The 18,329-nt window shown below is 46.0% G+C and overlaps 1 protein-coding gene across 2 annotated transcripts in view; it reads right to left on the minus strand.

Moving 5' to 3' along the window:
• Positions 1–654: 654 nt before the first annotated feature.
• The window catches only part of LOC126387577 (titin-like), a 97,776-nt gene continuing 80,101 nt past the window's right edge, over positions 655–18,329 (minus strand). Inside the window, exons 104-123 of one of the 2 annotated variants that reach the window (XM_050040102.1) lie at positions 17,844–18,143; positions 17,380–17,685; positions 16,936–17,238; positions 16,381–16,662; positions 15,614–16,207; positions 15,092–15,379; positions 14,601–14,900; positions 14,208–14,510; positions 13,754–14,056; positions 13,062–13,646; positions 12,675–12,977; positions 12,223–12,522; positions 11,507–12,082; positions 11,102–11,407; positions 10,338–10,943; positions 4,672–9,758; positions 4,231–4,548; positions 2,823–2,976; positions 2,256–2,570; positions 655–1,997 (exon numbers count right to left, since the gene is read on the minus strand). In XM_050040102.1, coding sequence (XP_049896059.1) covers positions 1,705–1,997; positions 2,256–2,570; positions 2,823–2,976; positions 4,231–4,548; positions 4,672–9,758; positions 10,338–10,943; positions 11,102–11,407; positions 11,507–12,082; positions 12,223–12,522; positions 12,675–12,977; positions 13,062–13,646; positions 13,754–14,056; positions 14,208–14,510; positions 14,601–14,900; positions 15,092–15,379; positions 15,614–16,207; positions 16,381–16,662; positions 16,936–17,238; positions 17,380–17,685; positions 17,844–18,143 — 11,822 coding nt within the window. In that variant the 3' untranslated portion in view covers positions 655–1,704. The remainder of the gene's footprint in view (positions 1,998–2,255; positions 2,571–2,822; positions 2,977–4,230; positions 4,549–4,671; positions 9,759–10,337; positions 10,944–11,101; positions 11,408–11,506; positions 12,083–12,222; positions 12,523–12,674; positions 12,978–13,061; positions 13,647–13,753; positions 14,057–14,207; positions 14,511–14,600; positions 14,901–15,091; positions 15,380–15,613; positions 16,208–16,380; positions 16,663–16,935; positions 17,239–17,379; positions 17,686–17,843; positions 18,144–18,329) is intronic. The other variant, XM_050040103.1, reaches the window with a different exon arrangement.

Raw genomic sequence — 18,329 nt, forward strand, 5'->3', positions numbered from 1 at the left:
ACGTTTTTTCATGATTCTTGATGACATACTATACTATGACGTTTTTTCATGATTTTGGACAACATACTATACTTTTTCATGATTTTGGACGACATACTATACTATGACTTTTTTTGGGATTTTAGACGACATGCTATACTATTTTTTCTTCATGATTTTTGATGACATACTATTCCATGATTTTTTTTAATGATTTTTGACAATATACTATTTCTTTTTATATGTTTGTAACGTACTATAGTATGGGATTGTCATATTTTACAACATAGTAAATTCTGACTTTTTTATATTTTCATAACATACTGTACTAGGACTTTTTTGTAACATAGTATACTATAACTTTTTCTTGAAATGACTTGACAATGTTTTTTTTTCAACATATTGCACTCTGAGTTTTTTCATGTTATTTTTGTAACATACTATATTAAGACTCTTTCATGACAAACTGTACCAACACTTTCATAATATTTTTACTATATATCCTGCAATCATTTTTTATAACATTTTGGCAGCTGAGGAATATATATATATATATATATATATATATATACATACATATATATATACACCATAACTATGGTCTTAATTAAATGTACCTAATTTGAGTTAAACATGAGAGCAGGAAAGACACAGGAAACAGAGAGCACATGTGTAGTGCTGAAATCATGCTTTATTAAATCAGAAATGCATAAAACTCAAGGAGGATGAAATATATTTCTACATTAACAGATCAATTAAATCAAAGTGCAGGGAAAAACATGACTTTTCTTTTTTCTCACAGGAGGTGGAGTCCCTGTGGCTAACAAAAGACCCTGACTACTGACAAGGTGAACTGACTACAAGCTACAAACACTCCCACTGCAACACACAAACACATTAGCTAGCTATCCTCCGAGAGACAGCGCTGCTTCTGCACAGCAGAGCCGGCGGTGACTTCCTCTTTTATGGCCAGGAGATGTTACGTTTTTGAAAGCCGGTCCGGCCGTCCTGTGCAGAAACAGCGCTCTTTATTAAAATGATCTAAACGCTGAGAGTGCAGGCCGCTCGCACTCTGAGCTGGTCATCAAATCATGGTGGTATGACACAGTCAGTCTGAGCACAAGGCCGGTTCATGCTGCTTACATGAGGGTAATGCAAACAGCATTCAGGGTCTTACGCTCATGGTACAACTCATAGGAAACTGTAATATCTCACGCAGACGCGTGTCCAAACAATAACTTTGTCTTTTTGTTTCATAACGTCAACAGGGAGCCTCTCTACCTGTTGAGGCAATCTTAAAGACTTCAACTTATCGTTGAGGCACAGAGTTTAGTTTCTCAGTTTGACAGGGTATTCGTTCTTAGTGAAACTTTCTCCTGTTAAAACATTTGTTCTTTTGTTTCAGTTAATATTATTGTCATAAATAACAATGCATACATTTCCCATAACCGTTAAATTCGGCTATATACATTATGTACATGTCACAGAAAAGTTGTTCAAAAATCCTAAGTCATAATTGTCCAATATGGCACATTTTATAACAACTTTAGACTTTAGTCTAGTTTGGCATAAATTAATGTCAAGTTTGGTACAAAAATAGTTCATATTTACAAGAACAGAAATCCAGGTCTTTATCACGTAAGATTATCGTTGCTAATTCACTAAATAAAAAGGTTGTGGAAGAGGGAAACGGGGATAAAGATTAACTTTTTTTTTTTTTTCTTTTTACAGGGACCGAATGTGAACGTTGACAGTTGCAGAGTCGGAGCCGAACTCGTTGGAAAGTCGGAGGGTGTACGCTCCGCTGTCTCCCTCCTTCACCCCAGAGATCACCAGGGTGGAGAGGTCGGCGGTGTTCTCCACGTGGCACCGCTCATTCCCGTTGGGGAGGGTCCGACCTGAGTGGACCCACTGGACGGAGGGTGCGGGATCTCCGGAGAACACTCCTGCCACAGTCAAGGACTTCCCCAGCTCAGTGCTGACATTCTGCGGGAGAGCTTCGATCTTTGGTGGAGTGCCTGTTGACAAGGAGAAGGACGAGGTCAGTGAGGAAGGATATACGTTTGTAAAAACATGATAAATGATGACATAATAGTCACAGAAATACCAGACAGATTGTTTAATATCAATTATAAGTTTGGCATTTTTGAGACATGTTTAATTGTTGCATCACATTTGTATTTTCATTCCATCTTTACTCACAAAGATGTTCATATCATCTCACATCCACGTATAAGTCACCAACAGATTCAGGCAACTTTAAAAATGCATCTCACCTCTTTGAAGCCCTGTTGTGAGGGCCCTCAGCGAGGAGGAGGCCTCTGCATGCGAGTGAGCAGACATCTCCATCATTTGGCTGCTGGAGCTCATGGAAATCATTGACTCAGCCATCATGGCAGACATGCTAGATGTAGACATGCTCTCAAACGAATACTCAGCAGCAGAGCTGGAGCTGCTGCTGAAACTGCTGGCCTGCATGGAAGCTGCCTCCATACGAACTGATGAGCCAGATAAAGTTTTCTGCATGCTGGCAGCAGCGTCAGAAGCTCTTTGCTCTACAATAATCATTTTTGTTGGTTCTTCAATAAGAGCTGTGAGAATGCAAATGACAAGCACATTCCTCATGTCACAATGTGCACAGGTACAGTCCACTGTATGCATTCATGAGAGTAAGCTGGGGTGCTCAATGCCTCTGATTTCAGGGTTTGAATGTTGAATTTGATTTAAAATATTTGCTTTGATGCACTTCAAGTGTCATTTTCATCACAGAATTTAGTATCAGGCCAAGAAATACACTGAGACAGTGTTTAACTGCGTTTACTTGGGATGCAGAGGAAACTTACTGAGGACGTTAAGGGAGGACGTTGCGGAGCACTGTCCAAAGGCATTCGTGGCTTTTATTGTGTATTTCCCGCTGTCTGCAACTGTGGCCTCACAAATCTCCAGAGTGTACACAGTGTTCGAGTGGCTCAGTCTAATGTTTGATGTGACAGGTATCTGCAAAGAGACAAACAGTTGTGTTAACTCTGCTACACAAGATTCTATTGTTTCATTTACCTTAACCTCCTGAGACCCTGTGTCCTCATGTGAGGACATCACATTTTGGGTTTCCTGCACCTTTAACTTCATTTGCTTATCTTTGACCTGTTGTCCTCGTTCGTGGACACTTTTATCGCCTGTCTAGTCTTTGACTCGTTGTCCTCGTTTGTGGATGCTTAAATCAACCATCTAGTCTTTGACCTGTTGTCCTTGTTTGTGGATGCTTTTATTGGCCATCTAGTCTTTGGCCCATTGCCCTTGTTTGTGGACACTTTTATCAACCATCTAGTCTTTGATTCGTTGTCCTCGTTCGTGGATGCTTATATCAACCATCTAGTCTTTGACCTGTTGTCCTTGTGTGTGGAAGCTTTTATCGGCCATCTAGTCTTTGGCCCATTGCCCTTGTTTGTGGACACTTTTATTGACTGTCTAGTCTTTGACCTGTTGTCCTTGTTTGTGGACACTTTTATCAACCATCTAATCTTTGACCCCTTGTCCTCGTTTGTGGACGTTTTTGTCGACTATCTAGTCTCTGACCTATTGTCCTCGTTTGTGGATGCTTTTATCGGCTTTCTAGTCTTTGACCCATTGTCCTTGTTTGTGGACAGTTTTATCAACCATCTATTCTAACCCCTTCTTTTGAGGCACCAAATATGGGGACAGTACGGAACGGTTATATTGGTACCATTTACAAGTTTTCGCAGTGGAAACAGAAAAAAGCGTACCGAACTGAACTGTACCGTACTGCTCGGTGGAAACTACTATCAGGTAATGATGTGATGATGGGGAAGACAGAGGCCTGAGCTTTTTGTGGCAAAAAGAAAGAAAATTATGGCTATTGTGGTTTTTATTTGAGATCAATATATATCCAGGATTATGCAAACAACAACCTCCCGCAGCCATCATAGGGAAATACTGCCGTATTTACAGCAAAATACCACATTTGTACAGCAAGTTAAGGTAACGTCAGGTCATGACATTATGACACAGAGGACAGAAGCCTTTGGCTTTTTGTGGCAAAAACAACAAATGTTTTAGCTGTTATGATTCTTATTTTAAATCTACTTTTTTAAAGGCTCAGGTCCTATTGATCCCAAACAGTTGGAAGAAATAACAAATGCATACCAAACAAAAGCTCAGAAGGTTTAAAACAGTTTAACAACAATTGCAACTAAGATTGGAACAAATCACTTTCTGGAGGATACTACTCACGGTCATGTTGTCTTTTAACCACTCCACGTCAGGGGAAGGCTCTCCTGCGAGTTCACATGTGAGTTTAACATTTTGTCCCTCATTCACAATCTGGGACCGGGGCTGCACCAGGATGTGAGGTGCGTCTGAGCGCTTGGCTGTGACCACAGTATCAAACTGACCCCGGACAGTGACTGTGCAGGTTGTTGATACTGCTCCGGCACCATTTGTAGCAGTGCACTTGTACACACCGCTGTCAGAGGCCTCCACTTCATAGATTTCAAGATAAGCTGAGCCATACTCCTCAAAGATTTCATACTTCCCACCCTGAGACACAGCCTGTCAATCAGAAAAATATGGTTCAGTTACTGACCAATGAAATATGTCACTTTGTCCATTCTGTTTTTATCTGTTAAAAATTTAAAAGAACAGTAGAATAGGTAAAGTGTTAGAATATATTACCTTTCCATCCTTCATCCATGAGATGGCAGGTTTGGGCTCTCCTGTTACCTTCACTGAGAGCTTGACAACAGAGTCGGAGGCTGCAGTGACGTTGCTCAGCCCGACAGAGAAGGACGGTTTCTTCTCAACAGTTGGTGACATCACTCTCTTGGGTGACTTGATTGGGGACATCACTCGTTCCTTGTCAGATGGAGTTGGGGATTTGGGAGTTGGGGACTTTGGTGTCGGGGATTTTGGCGAGATTGGAGACTTGACTCTCTGAGGTGACTTGATTGGCTCAGGGGACTTGACTCTCTGAGGAGATTTGACAGGTTCAGGGGACTTAGCGAGAGGGGACTTGGCCTCTGGAGAGGTGACTCTGGGAGCGGCAACCACCTTCTGCTTGGACTCAGACTTGCGGATGGTCAGAGTGAAATGGGCCTCCTGTTTGCCTCCAGCATTTTCCACCAGCAGAGTGTAGCTGCCTTCGTCTAACTTCTCAACAGCAGAAATCTCAAAGGAGGAGCTGTACTGAGCAGAGACAATGTGGTGACGGGCAGAGGGACCAACAACTGCTCCTTCACGCAGCCAGGTCATAGACGGTGCTGGTTCGCCATCCACATCACACTCAAACCTGGCGAGGCCTCCCTCCTCTACAGTCAGGGACTGCGGTTTGGTCAGGATCTTGGGGGGAACACTCTGCTTCTCCTTTCGCTTCTCAACAACAGTAGTGGTCTCTTTCACAGTTGTAGTCACACTCTCCTTCACAGTTTTTGTAGATGAGGAGGAGACGTGATACACCTCTGTTCTAGTCATCTCTGGCAGGTGGGAGGATGGAGGCTCCTCGTCTTTGCGAAGTGAAGAGAAGGCAGCGTATTCTGCTCGTGCTACATCCAATGTGGCATAGTCAGAAGTCTCCCCTTTGGCGTTCCTGCAGACGACACGATAAGTGCCAGCATCTTCAGTCACACAGTTGTTGATGGCGAGTGTCAGAACCCCGCTGATGTTGGTCATATTGTATTTGCTGGTCTGATGGATCTCTTTTCCGTTGTGGAACCACTTGACTTCAGGCTCTGGTTTGGCCTGAACATTCAGGGTGAACTTTGTGTTGGAGCCATAGGGTACGCGGTGAGATCGCATCCTGATGGTGATGAGTGGGGTGTGGTCCAGGCTGAAGGGAGCCTGGGTCACCACCTCGACCTTCCTCTCCACTGATCTTCTCTCTGATCTAAGAGCCTGCTTTCTCTCCTCATACCTGGAAGCAAAGTCAACTCTAGGAAGAGTCACTTCAGTTTTGACAGCCCTTTCTGGGGTGGGAGATCTCCTCTTAGGTTCAGGCATTGGGAGCTTCTTGATTGGTTTGGGAATATATTCTGAGGTGAAAGCTGTCAGGTGCTCTGATTCAACGCCCTGAGAGACTGTCGCAACATGGACAGTTGTTTCCTTCTTTGATGTTCGAGTCTTCTCCTCAAACTCCATGCGTCTGAGCTCACTCTTGTAAGTGGCCATTCTCTGCATAGTTGTGTGTGGGCGCAGCAGCTCCTGATCTTCTCTCTCTTCATACACCCTCTGCTTCTGTCTCGGAGGTTTGTATGTGGCTTTGTCGTGACGCTGGCGGAGCTCAACAAAACTCGGGCCAGCCTCGTATTTAGATGGGATTCTGTAGGAGTCGTATCTGCGGATTTCTTCTTCCTCTTCATCGTCACTGTAAACTCTTCTAGGAGATGAAGGACGCAGGGCGGACAGCTCGAAGCGGACCGGGCTGAGGCTCGGTGGAGAGGCAGAGTAACCATACTCCAGCTCGTCCTCCAGACGAAGCCTCTCCTCCTCGGTTCTCTTCATCGACAGGTACTCTTTCACAGGCAGCAGTAGCTCCTCGTCTGACAGGTCACCCAGGGACCTCCTCCTGATCCTGTGGTAGGCATCTATCTCAGGAGAAGGAGTGCGGTGCCTTGCAGGCCTCACAGTCTCTAAATCATCCTGAGTCATGGATGAGAAACGCCACTTTGGCTTGTACTGGTCTTTGATCCTGATAGGCACCTCGTAGAACTGCTCCCACCTGGAGAGACGGATGCGCTTCATCCTCTTCTGCCTGATTTTATCCATAGGCTCAGGGAACTCATACTGATCCCGCAGCTTCTTGTACCATTTCATGTCAGAGAGTGGCTTAAAGTGTTTTATTTCCACATCCTCTTCAAGAGCAGCTTGGTTAACAACACGAGGAGTGGGGACGTCGTAAGGCATACGCAGCCTCTTCTCATCAGCACGTTTCTTCCTCTCCTCTTTTTCTTTCTGTATCTCAGCCTCAGTCTTCTCACCCTTCTTAGTTGTCAAAGCAGGTTTGAACATGGTGGCTGCCTCCCTGACAGCTTGTACTGCTGCAGGTGGTAGAGGAGTAAATACGGTGTCTGCCAAAATCTGAGACAGCCTCACTTTTTTGTCTATTTCTTCCTTTCCAGCCATCTTTTCCTCCTTCTTTTCAGCTGCCTCATATTCCTTCTTTACATGAGTGACGCGTTCTACTTTGAGCATGGCCTGGCAACTGGCAGATCCAGCAGAGTTCGTGGCAGTAACTCTGTAAACACCTGAGTCCTCAGCCAGAGTGTCTTTCACATGAAGGATGAAGTAGTCCAGGCCCTCATGGACAACCTCAATAGATGGCCCAAAGGCTAAAGGCATGCCATCCTTCTCCCACTTCAGTGTGGGATGGCCAGATACTCTGATCTCAAAGCGCACATTCTGGCCCTCCCTGCACTCGACATTTGCGAGCAGGCGTTTGAACATGGGCCTCAGGGTGAGGTCTGCTGGTTTAGGTCGAGGAACAACCGTAAGACGAGCCTTGCAGCTATCATCACCATACCTGTTACGTGCCACAACGCTGTACTCAGCATCATCCTCCTCCTCTACCTTGTGGATAATCATCTGGTACAGGCCCTTGTCGTTGATGAAGGTGTATTTCCTGTCATCATGTCCAGGGATGAGCTTCTGTCCGGATTTGTGCCAGATGACACGAGGGTCAGGGTGAACAGTGATGGTTACGGCAAAGCGCACATCCTCACCAAGGTAGGCTGTGCGATTGACCAGAGGAAGGGTGAACTCTGGTGGCTTCTGAAGCATTCTGGCAGTGTCAATCCTGCGTTTTGTTTTCTTGACCACGCGGGTGGTGAAGAAGTCACGGTAAGATCTGACACTGCTGATAAACAGCTCTGCGTAGACACTGTCCTCACCATACTCATTCACAACCTTACATCTGTATGTGCCATCATCTGCTCTGGTGACCTTGTTGATGGTGATTACAGCAAGACCGTCCTCATACTCAATTTCATATTTGTCACCTGCTTCAAGCTGCCTGACGCCGCAGTACCACGTCACTTCAGTGGTACTGTCGTAGTTGTCGATGTTGCAGATGAATTTCACAGTGTCTCCCTCATTCGCCACTGCATGGCCAACCTGGCCTCCAACAGGACCATGTTCAAACGGAGCGATCTTCACCTTGGCGACAAAGACACCACGCTGGGACCTGATGGAGCCGCCGCTGGCCACACGGGCTGCAGAGACAACAGTGTTCCACTCTTTCCTCACCATTTGTTGATAGTATCTCTTGTGCCTGCCGGTTGGGATCGCTCTGGCGCTGATCTCCTCTACAGGCTTGGTCAGCCAAGGATGTGCCAGAGCCTCAGCAGCAGTCATACGATGCTTACGTTCCTTTGTCATTAGGCGGTCAGTGAAGTCTAATGCCTCGACACTGACAGTCTTGAAAGACTCGTCATCATAGCTGTAGGCTGCCGTGGAGATGTTGTCAATCATCTGCTGGTTGGTTTCAGCTGTGAATGGGTTCAGTCCACTGAGTAGCACGTAGGCAAGGACACCAACTGACCACATGTCAGTGACAGTGCTAATCATGTCACACTGGTGGATCTCAGGGGCAGCATACTCTGCAGTGGTATACTGAATCTTGACTATGTCTCCAGGAGTCAGGTGTCTTGCCTGGCCCAACTCAATAATTTTCACATGGGAGCTGGTTCTAGTTGTGTACACAATGTTCTCCGGTCTGATATCAAAGTGTCCATAGCTCTGTGCATGCAGGTACTCAAGAGCTGAGCAGACCTGCCTGATATAGTTGATAATCTCACGCTCATTAAGCTCAAACTCTGCTGTGTTGAGGCGCTCATATATGTCAACACCAGAGATGAAGTCATAGATCAACACCAGCTCCTCGGGGCTGTCAAATGACTCATGGAGGAGGAGGAAGTTGGTATGTTTGGCCAGATTCAGTGTTGCAATTTCTTTCTTTACTATTGCTTGATCTGCGCCTCTCACCTTGAAGAATTTAGCCATGTAGGTCTTCTCAGTGCTGATGTTAACAGAGCGGTGGACAATACCAAACTGACCTCTGCCCAATTCCTCTGCAATGGCGTATTTGTTGTGCATATTCTTGACTTCTGAGTGTGGAGCCTTGCTCTTGTGAACACGTTCGGTATCGTCAACCTCCCTGTCATAGAGCAGAACTCTTGATTTGTCCTCTTTGGTCATAACAGATCCGCTGGTCTCAGATGGAGCACTCTGTCCAAACTTGTTCTCAGCGATGACTCTGAACTGATAGCCGGTTCCTCCAAACAGATTGGTAACGGTATAGCGAGTGTCACGGGATTGGGCAACACGCTGCCATCTCTCAGAAGTGGTGGGACACTTCTCAATGATGTAGTTGATGACCCTGCTGCCTCCATCATTTGCTGGGGCCACCCAGTTCAGTGTGACTGTGTCTCTGGAGACATCACTGGCTTTGATGCCACGTGGAGGATCAGGAACGTCAGCAACATCCAGCTCAACTGTTTGTTGGTCAATGCCAAATCTGTTTTTGGCACAGACGATGTAGAAGCCAGCATCCTTCTTCTCCACTCCATTGGTGAACACCAAAGAGGTGAATGATCTGGTGACAATGACCTGGTAGTGGCCATTGCTGTCAATAAGATCTTGTCCTTTCTGCCATGTGATGACAGGATCTGGTTTGCCACTGAAAGGAATCTTGATATTGACCACTTCTCCACGCCGGGCTGGGATGGCTTCCTTGTCTTTCAGGTTCTTGGGCAGGTGGATCTTGGCAGGGACTAGAAATGAGATAAATTTAGTGAGATTTCATGTTTAAAATAATTTAAAAATAAGCATATATGTTTAATTTTGGCTTGGTCAGTGTTAGGGCTCATTTATACTTTTATTTACAAAATAGATACGTCAGTTTCAAATGTAAACGTCACTGCCCTCATGCTTCCATGCATCCTTAATGTTGGCATAGATACAGCCAACAGATGGCACTAGAGAACGGAGCCAAAAGTTTCTTAAACATCAAACAAAGAGACCATGTGAAGCCATTTAATACATCCTGACGTGAACGGAGAATTCTTTTCACTATATTACAGATTTGCTCCATTACGCCATTTTTAAATGTCCTCGTCGTCTCCTACAGTCGTATCTACTGCCGGCTACACTGCCCCACGATCACTAGTGGTACTACTCCATTCCGTCCATATTTGTAAGCTTTAAGAAAACATGCACAAATATGGAAAAAATGATTGCAGAGTACGGACAGAAGGCACCGTCCGTGTCTGTATATGTATCTAACATTGAGCATAACTGAGCCCTTAGGAAACAGCATTCTCGTAGGAGAAATTGAGTATCTGTGAGCTTACTTTCAACATCCAGAGAAATTGTAGCACAGATGGAGCCTGCCTGGTTGGTGGCCCTGATCTGGTACACAGTGGAATCTTCCTCATCAGCCTCCGTGATGACCAGCTGGTGATAACCACCCTTGAACTCCTGAACCTTGATCTTCTGTCCATCAGAGTGGATCTCCTTTCCTCGTCTGAACCATTTGATCACAGGCTTGGGCTGTCCTGTGATCTTGCACACAAGGGTAGCATTGCTCTTGTACTTGACACTCATGTTCCTCAGCTCCTCCTTGAAGGCAGGAGCACGGAGCTCGACGGCGGTGGCTGGAACAATGGGAGTGGTTTCCTCGCTGTAGTCGCTCTGTCCTCCGAGGTTCTCGCACCTCACGCGGAAAATGCACTCGACACCCTCGGTCAGACGCTTGACGGAGTACACAGTCTGTTTGATCTCGTCTGTGGTTACTGGTGTCCAATCACTCCATTCCCTCTTATCCTTCTTGAATTTCTTTTCAAGGTAATAGCTCTTGATCTTGGACCCGCCATCACTGAGTGGAGGCTTCCAGGAAACCACGCAGGAGTCCTTGGTGATTCCAGAAACAACTGGCGACAGAGGTGGTGATGGTTTGTCTGTGGACAGGAATATGAAAATAAAAATAAAAAAACATCATCAGAGGGTATCTCTTTACATGTTAATTGTTATGGTGTTTTATAGTTCTGTGCTTACATTGTGACAATTAAATTTATGAAGCATTTAAAACAAATAAAGGACATGTTTTTAAATGTACCCAGTTGGCTCTTGATAAGGATAGGAGAAGTGAGTTCCAGTGGTTCGCTGTTGCCATAGCGGTTCTGAGCGTACACACGGAAGAAGTATCCAGCGCTGTCAGTGAGGTTTGGCACACGGCAAGATGTGCTATTGATGGATGAGGACACCAGTTCCCACTCAGTACCCTCCTTGTCCTCTCGCTTCTCCACAATGTAGTTGGTGATCATGCAGCCTCCATCATCCTTGGGAGCCTTCCAGCTGATGATGACAGAGTTCTTCAGGAGGGCCTCCAGCACAATTGGACCTTGAGGCATGTCAGGTTTGTCTGAAAACAGGTATTAGATATTAATCATAGATCAAATACTGTTGCCTTTATAAATGCATTCTTTGTTGCATTCACTGCAGTAAATGTATATGAACATACCATAAATTTCAACATTGAATGCTGTGTCAGCTCTGCCGAAGTGGTTATGCAGTCTAATCCTGTATTTGCCTCCATGGACTCTGCGCTGCACGTTCTTGATCACCAGGTGTGTGTAGTGCTCGGTGGTCTCAATGCTGATGTCCTCCGTGTTCTCCAGAGTCTTTGCCCCATGCAGCCACATGATCTTTGGCTCAGGACGGCCGATGTAGACGGCATGGATGCGCAGAGTGGATCCCAGGCCGGCGTAGTAGGTTTCCTTTAGTGGGTAATCAGGATGGAAGGATGCAGCAGCCTCCAACACTAAGACGCCTGTGGTCTCGGCTTCTCCAGCGTCATTGATGGCCTTGCAGGTGTACTGTCCCTCATCCTCCTGCTGATCGGTCATGATGGACAGCGAGTGGTTGCGGCCATCGGAGCTCATTTCGTACTTACGGGATTCAACAATCTCCTTGCCGGCATGATACCACTTGATTTCAGGGACAGGCCTGCCAATAATCTGGCACTTCATGACGGCAGGCTGGCCAAGCTTGGCAGTTACTTCATCCATTTCCTTTCTCAGGCCTGGTTTACTTTCAGCTGTACATACAAAACAAGATGTATACTCAGAAAACATGTATATTATGTTAAGTAATGTCTCATAGTAAAGTAACCCTGGAAAAGCAAGTTCGGTAAATGCTTACAAATAATTTTCACACAGTATATTTCACTGTACTTACCACTCAGTTTGGTCTTGATGCATGTGGCAGTCCTACGAGGTCTGCTCATTCCTGTCTCATTCTCAGCAAACACTCTGAACTCATACTCCGTGGCCTCAGCCAGTCCAGGCATGGTGAACTCTTTTTCCTTCAGTCTCTGCTTGTTGCACTTCTTCCAGGTGCTCTCAATGGACTTCCTGTACTCCACCCAGTAGCCCAGGACCTCCTTTCCACCATCACATTCTGGAGCTTGCCAGCGAATAGTGATGAAGTTGTTTGTCACATTTACTGTGTCAATCTCGCCTGGTTGACTTGGTTTGTCTGGAGGGAAACAAACAAACAAACAAAAAAACTTCATTAACTATCGCAGGTTGTTTTTATCAACTGTTGATAAGATTTCACTGAGTTTAGTGGGTAATGTTTTTCACACCTGATTATATTAATATATTAATTATCAGTAAATGGAGACTCACCAAATGGATCCTTGCATGTGACCACATCAGAAACAGGACCAGCCTCGCTCTCGCCAATGTCGTTGACAGCAACAATGCGGAACTGGTACTCTGCATCGGGGGTGAGTCCAGGCAGAGTAAACATGGTGGAGGTGATCTTGGTCTGGTGGCGGGACCATGTCTCAGCTGACACCACCTTGTATTCAACAAAGTAGCCAGTGATGGCAGAACCACCATCGTCCTTTGGTCTGGACCAGGCCAGTGCCACAGAGCTCTTGGTAACATCCATGATCTCTGGTGGAGTGCCTGAAGGCTCAGGGGGACCTTGTTAAAAGAAACGCAGATTTATTTTTTGAGTCATCACTGAATGGTCTTGTACTGTTATAAGACTGAAGAAGGAATACTTACAGAGAGGAGTCGTGGGCACCAGTGGTTTGTCTGACTTCAGAGAGGCGCTGATACCAAAGGCGTTTTCAGCTGTGACCTTGAAGTGGTACTCTGTTCCCTCCTTCAGGCCCTTAACAACCAGCTGAGTGTCAGTCACTCTAGAGTCCACAGTGTACCATGCGTTTCTGGCTGCCTCACGTCTTTCTACGATGTAACCCAGGATCTCTGAGCCACCGTCATCCTTGGGCACCTTCCAGGACACCTTGACAGAGTTAGCCTGGATTTCTTCAAAGACTGTTGGTCCCTCTGGAGCACTTGGGCGGCCAATGACCTTCACCTTGATCTGGGCTTTCTTCTTGCCAACCTTATTCTCTAGGAGGAGGTCATACACGCCAGAGTCACTTCTCTCAGCTCCCTTGATCACCAGCTCACTGGCATCCTCTGTGGAGGCAATCATGGCCTTGGTGGAGACTGGACCGCTATCTTTGGACCACTTGCAGGTTGGATGAGGTTTACCCTTGATGGGTACAGAGAGTCTGATCACGCCTCCATGACGTACCACGTACACGTCTTTGTATTTCAGCTCCAGGTCATAGTCAGGAGACTCTGGAAAACAATGAGAGTCACAAAAGTCAGTTTTATTCTTTCTTACTTTTAAAGAAATACAAATGATCTTACTGCAGGTGTAGTTAATGTAAAGTTTGCGTCCTCACCAAGCATCTCTGTCACAACAACAGTTCCAGGAACTTCAGCAGGCTCTCCACAGCCGCCGGCATTGCAGGCCATCACACGGAATTTGAACTCCTCTCCTTGTGGCATTTTGGTCAGCGTGTACTCGCAGATCAGAGATGGTGAGGTGTTGCACTTGATCCAGGCCATGGTGCCCACCTTCTGCATCTCAATCAAGTAACCGTCCACCCTTGCGTCTCCCTCCTCATCGGGAGGACTCCAAGCCAGTGACACGGAGGATTTGGTGGTATCGGTGATCCTCGGGTTCTGAGGACAGCCAGGTGGATCTGAGAGAGGAACACAAGCATGTATGTACTTTTAGCTGCTACAGAAGATATGAGTCTGTGCTTGCTCTTTCAAGACTTTTGATACCATCCCACTATCTACAAATCGACATATGACAATATGACAAGGCTTTCTTTGAAAGTGTTGTGTTACCAATGGGATCTGTTGCCACTGCTGGTTTGGATGGCAGACTTGGTTTGCCCACTCCTCTGGCATTAATGGCGGTGATTCTATGTTCATACTCCAGGCCTTCGATCAGCTCTGTCGATCTGTATCTGGTCATGGTGATGGGATTCTTGTTGGCACGCACCCATCTGTCAGACCTGACTTCTTTACGCTCAATAATGTATCCAGAAACCTCAAGGCCACCGTCTTCATCAGGTGGGTTCCAGGCCACGGTCATGCCGTCACGAGAAACATCAAAGACGGTTGGACGGCCAGGAGGTCCAGGCGCATCTGTGGAGGAGGGGAAACAAGTTACCATACCTCTGTTGACATAATTCCATCTAGATCAAAAAAGCGTGTAACCTTACAGCAGCAACTTACTCTTCATGCTCCTACAGGTGACGATCTCAGACTGCAGGAACTCTCCAGTGCCGTAGCGATTTATGGCAGCAGCACGGAAGACATATTCATCCCCCTCGATCAGGTTTTCAAACTTGAAGGTTGGTCGGCTAACAGATTCACAGACAGGCACCCAGCCAGGTCTGTGAGCGTCGCGCTGCTCCACCACGTAGCCACTGATGGGAGCTCCGCCTTGTCTGGCCGGAGGATCCCAGCTGCAGCTGACGAAGGTAGCATCGACCTCATCAAACCTGATAGGTCCCTGTGGTTCATCAGGTTTAGCTGGTAAAAGGGGATTCACATAATTAATGGTCACCATCAACTTGATTGCCTCAAACTTAAATATTAATGCTTGGTTTTGATTGTTGTAATATTGCCAATTTAGAAATGAATCAACTTCACTTTATTGTAACCTGATTAGCATCAGCAATACATAATGAAACAAAAGTAACAAATGAGGGATGGTCCCTTACAGAGGATGATGACCTTGATGACCTCAGAGATAACACCAACGGCGTTCTTCACCTCCAGGGTGTAGTCACCACTGTCGTCGATAGTGGTGTCAGACATGGTAAGTTTGGAGAATTTGCCAGTGCTCTTGATCTTGACACGGTCTGTGATTTTGACTTTGTTATCTTTGAAGTACCAGGAGCAGACGGGAGGAGGCCGGCCAATGATGGGCAGGTCCAGCTCCAGAGTCTTGCCAGCCAAGACATTGATAACCTTCTGAGGAATGCTGGAGAAGTCCACCACAGGCATCACTGGAAACGAAGAGAGAGGTACAAAATGCATTTCACTATAGTTTACATCAACAGTTGGGAAATGGATAGATAGATAGATAGATAGATAGATCGATCATAACCTAACCTAACCTAACCATAGATAGATAGATAGATAGATAGATAGATAGATAAGAAACAGTTTTACATGTTTGTAGTTTTATGCTTTTGCTTAAAATATCTACAACACCTAATGTTTGATTGCAGGTGTGTTACCTCTCTGTTCCTGTACAGTGATGGCTGTAACAAGCTCTTTGGGCTCGCTGGCTCCTTTGCTGTTGATTGCTCTGATTCTGAACAAGTACTGCTCGCCCTCATTCAGCTTATCGATAATGTGCTCAAAGTCTGTGGTCTTCAGTGTGGCCACCTTCATCCACTTGTCTGTGCCGAACTTGCAGGCTTCAATGATGTAACCCGTCAGCCTGCTGCCACCATCATGCTCAGGCTTTTCCCAGCCCAGGGTGACGGTGGTCTTGGTGACATCAATCATCTCCAGTTTCTGTGGCGGCAGAGGCACCTCGCAAACCAGGACGACATCAGGAGTCTCGCGGGGCTCACCAATACCATAGATGTTCTCAGGGAGGACCCGGAAGTAGTACAGCATGCCCTCCATCAGGCCATCTATCTTGTAAGATGTCTTACTGCACTTGGATGTGACAGTCTTGTAGGCTCTCATAGACGCCTCACGCCTCTCAATGATGTAGTTGTTGACAGGAGCACCGCCATCCACAGTTGGGGCTTCCCAGGAAATAGTTGCAGACTCCTTGGTCAGCTCCTTGATCTTGATAGGTCCAGTTGGTCCAGGAGTATCTAACAATAAAAATATAATTTGTTTAAAATATAACAATTCCAAAAGTTCAAATTCCAAATTTATCACATAGAATCACAGACAAATTAAAAGTTCTAGTACGAATCAAATTTAGAAAGATTTATGCCCTGTGTTAATATTTCAATTCACTTCTCAGACATCTTCATCAACTCACCATAGACCTTGACCAGAATGCTGACTTCCTGTTTCCCGGCAGAATTCTCAGCCACCAGTGTGTACTTGCCAGCGTCGTAGCGGTGGACCCTATCAATGATGAGTGTGGTGGATGTGCTGGTGACATCAATGAATCCTCTGTTATGGAGGTCAACATCAGGCTTGCTCCAAGTGATGGTGGGAGTGGGACGACCGCTGACATTAACAAACAGGCGGAGGGATCCTCCAGCACGCAGGCAGATGGTCTTTTTCAGGTCATCGTGGAGCTCGAAGTCAGGAGTTTCTGTGTGAGAAGGGAATAATAATTATACGTTACCACATCTTGAAGGACTTGCAAATAATTTTTACTCTACTGGATGAAGTCATGACCAAAACCAAATATGAATGTGAAGTTCCCATTTGTTATGTTCTTTTTTTAAATCATATGTAGCTTTGCTGTAAAACAAAAAAATGGGGACATCTCTTTTATACTGAATCGCTTTTTTTTGTAAGAATAGAAGAAGAAGAAGGAGTTGCTCTATTTGCAATCACTGAATGCAATCACTGATTGACTTACCAATTCTTTCAACTGGCTCAGTCTCAGTACATGGTTCACTGAAGTCTCCTGTACCATTGATGTTGATGCCAGCCACTCTGAAGCAGTACTTCTTGCCTGCAGAAAGTCCGGTCACAGTGTATTCTGTAGCACGCAAGGTCTTTTCATGGGCCTTCTTCCATTCCTCTGCTCCGGCTTCCTGCATCTCCAGGATATAGCCCATCACATCAGCTCCTCCGTCCTCCACGGGGCGGGACCAGGCCAGGCTGATGCTGTCAGCGTGGGTGTCAGTGATACGGGGAATGGAAGGAGGAGCAGGGGTGCCTGAGAGGAGAGGATACAGGAATGAATCAATAGATCTGTGATATTGTAAAGGATTTTTTATATGTGTTAATGGACAAGGTTACCCCTGAGATATGCCACAAAAAGCAGATGAATAAATGTATACAAACAAAGTGGACTTACATGTTGGGACTCTGCAGACAACATACAGAGAAACCTCGCTGGCTTCGCTCTCTCCGGCCTTGTTGATGGCTGTCACTCTGAACTGGTAGATGTTGCCTTCGGTCAAACCAGACACCTTCAATGTGGTGTCCAAATGAGCTCCGTCCCTGTTCACCTTCACCCAGCGAGCACTCTTTCTCTCGCGCCTCTCCACCAGATAGTGGATCAGCGGGCTGCCACCGTCGCTCTCTGGCTTCAACCACTCAATGGTGGCAAAGTCCTTTCCTGATGCCAAGATCTCTGGAGCACCAGGAGGAGATGGCACGGCTGGAGGAAGGGAAAGGTAGTTCAGTGTTAGAGGTTATGAGAATTTCTAATAGTTTGCGACCAGGTTTACTCTCGGGGCTCTCAGCCAGATTCGTCTTGCTTTCATCTTAGTGAGATTGTTGTTTATTCATTAGCAATTATCTGACTGCTGCACTTACTGAAAGTGTTTCTGGCAACCATGGGTTCTGACTGGAGGTTGACTCCTTCTCCATACTTGTTGACGCCTCGGACTCTGAACAGGTACTCTGTGTTCTTGAACAGTCCGGTGATGTTGCAGGTGAGTTCCTTGCACTCGGCATGCATGATGACCCAGTTGAGTCTGTTGGTGTCGCGCCTCTCCACCATGTAGTGGGAGATGTCATCGCCGCCATCCTCAAGAGGAGGCTTCCAGCTCAGCGTGCAGGACTCCTCTGTGATCTTGCTGATCTCAATGCTGCCTTCACATACTCCAGGGGTGTCTGGAAAAACAGGTGTGCTCATTGTAATTAGCTTAGGATAACCATAAAAAGCATAATATTTAATCTTTTTTAATTTCTAATTTTCTAATCCCCCCCCCCCACCGTTAAAGGGGTTTTTTGGGGGAGTTTTTCCTTATCCCCTGCGAGGGTCCTAAGGACAGAGGGATGTCGTATGCTGTAAAGCCC

The sequence above is a fragment of the Epinephelus moara genome, unplaced genomic scaffold (genome assembly GCF_006386435.1).
Source record: "Epinephelus moara isolate mb unplaced genomic scaffold, YSFRI_EMoa_1.0 scaffold927, whole genome shotgun sequence".
In the NCBI taxonomy this organism is placed as follows: Eukaryota; Metazoa; Chordata; class Actinopteri; order Perciformes; family Serranidae; genus Epinephelus; species Epinephelus moara.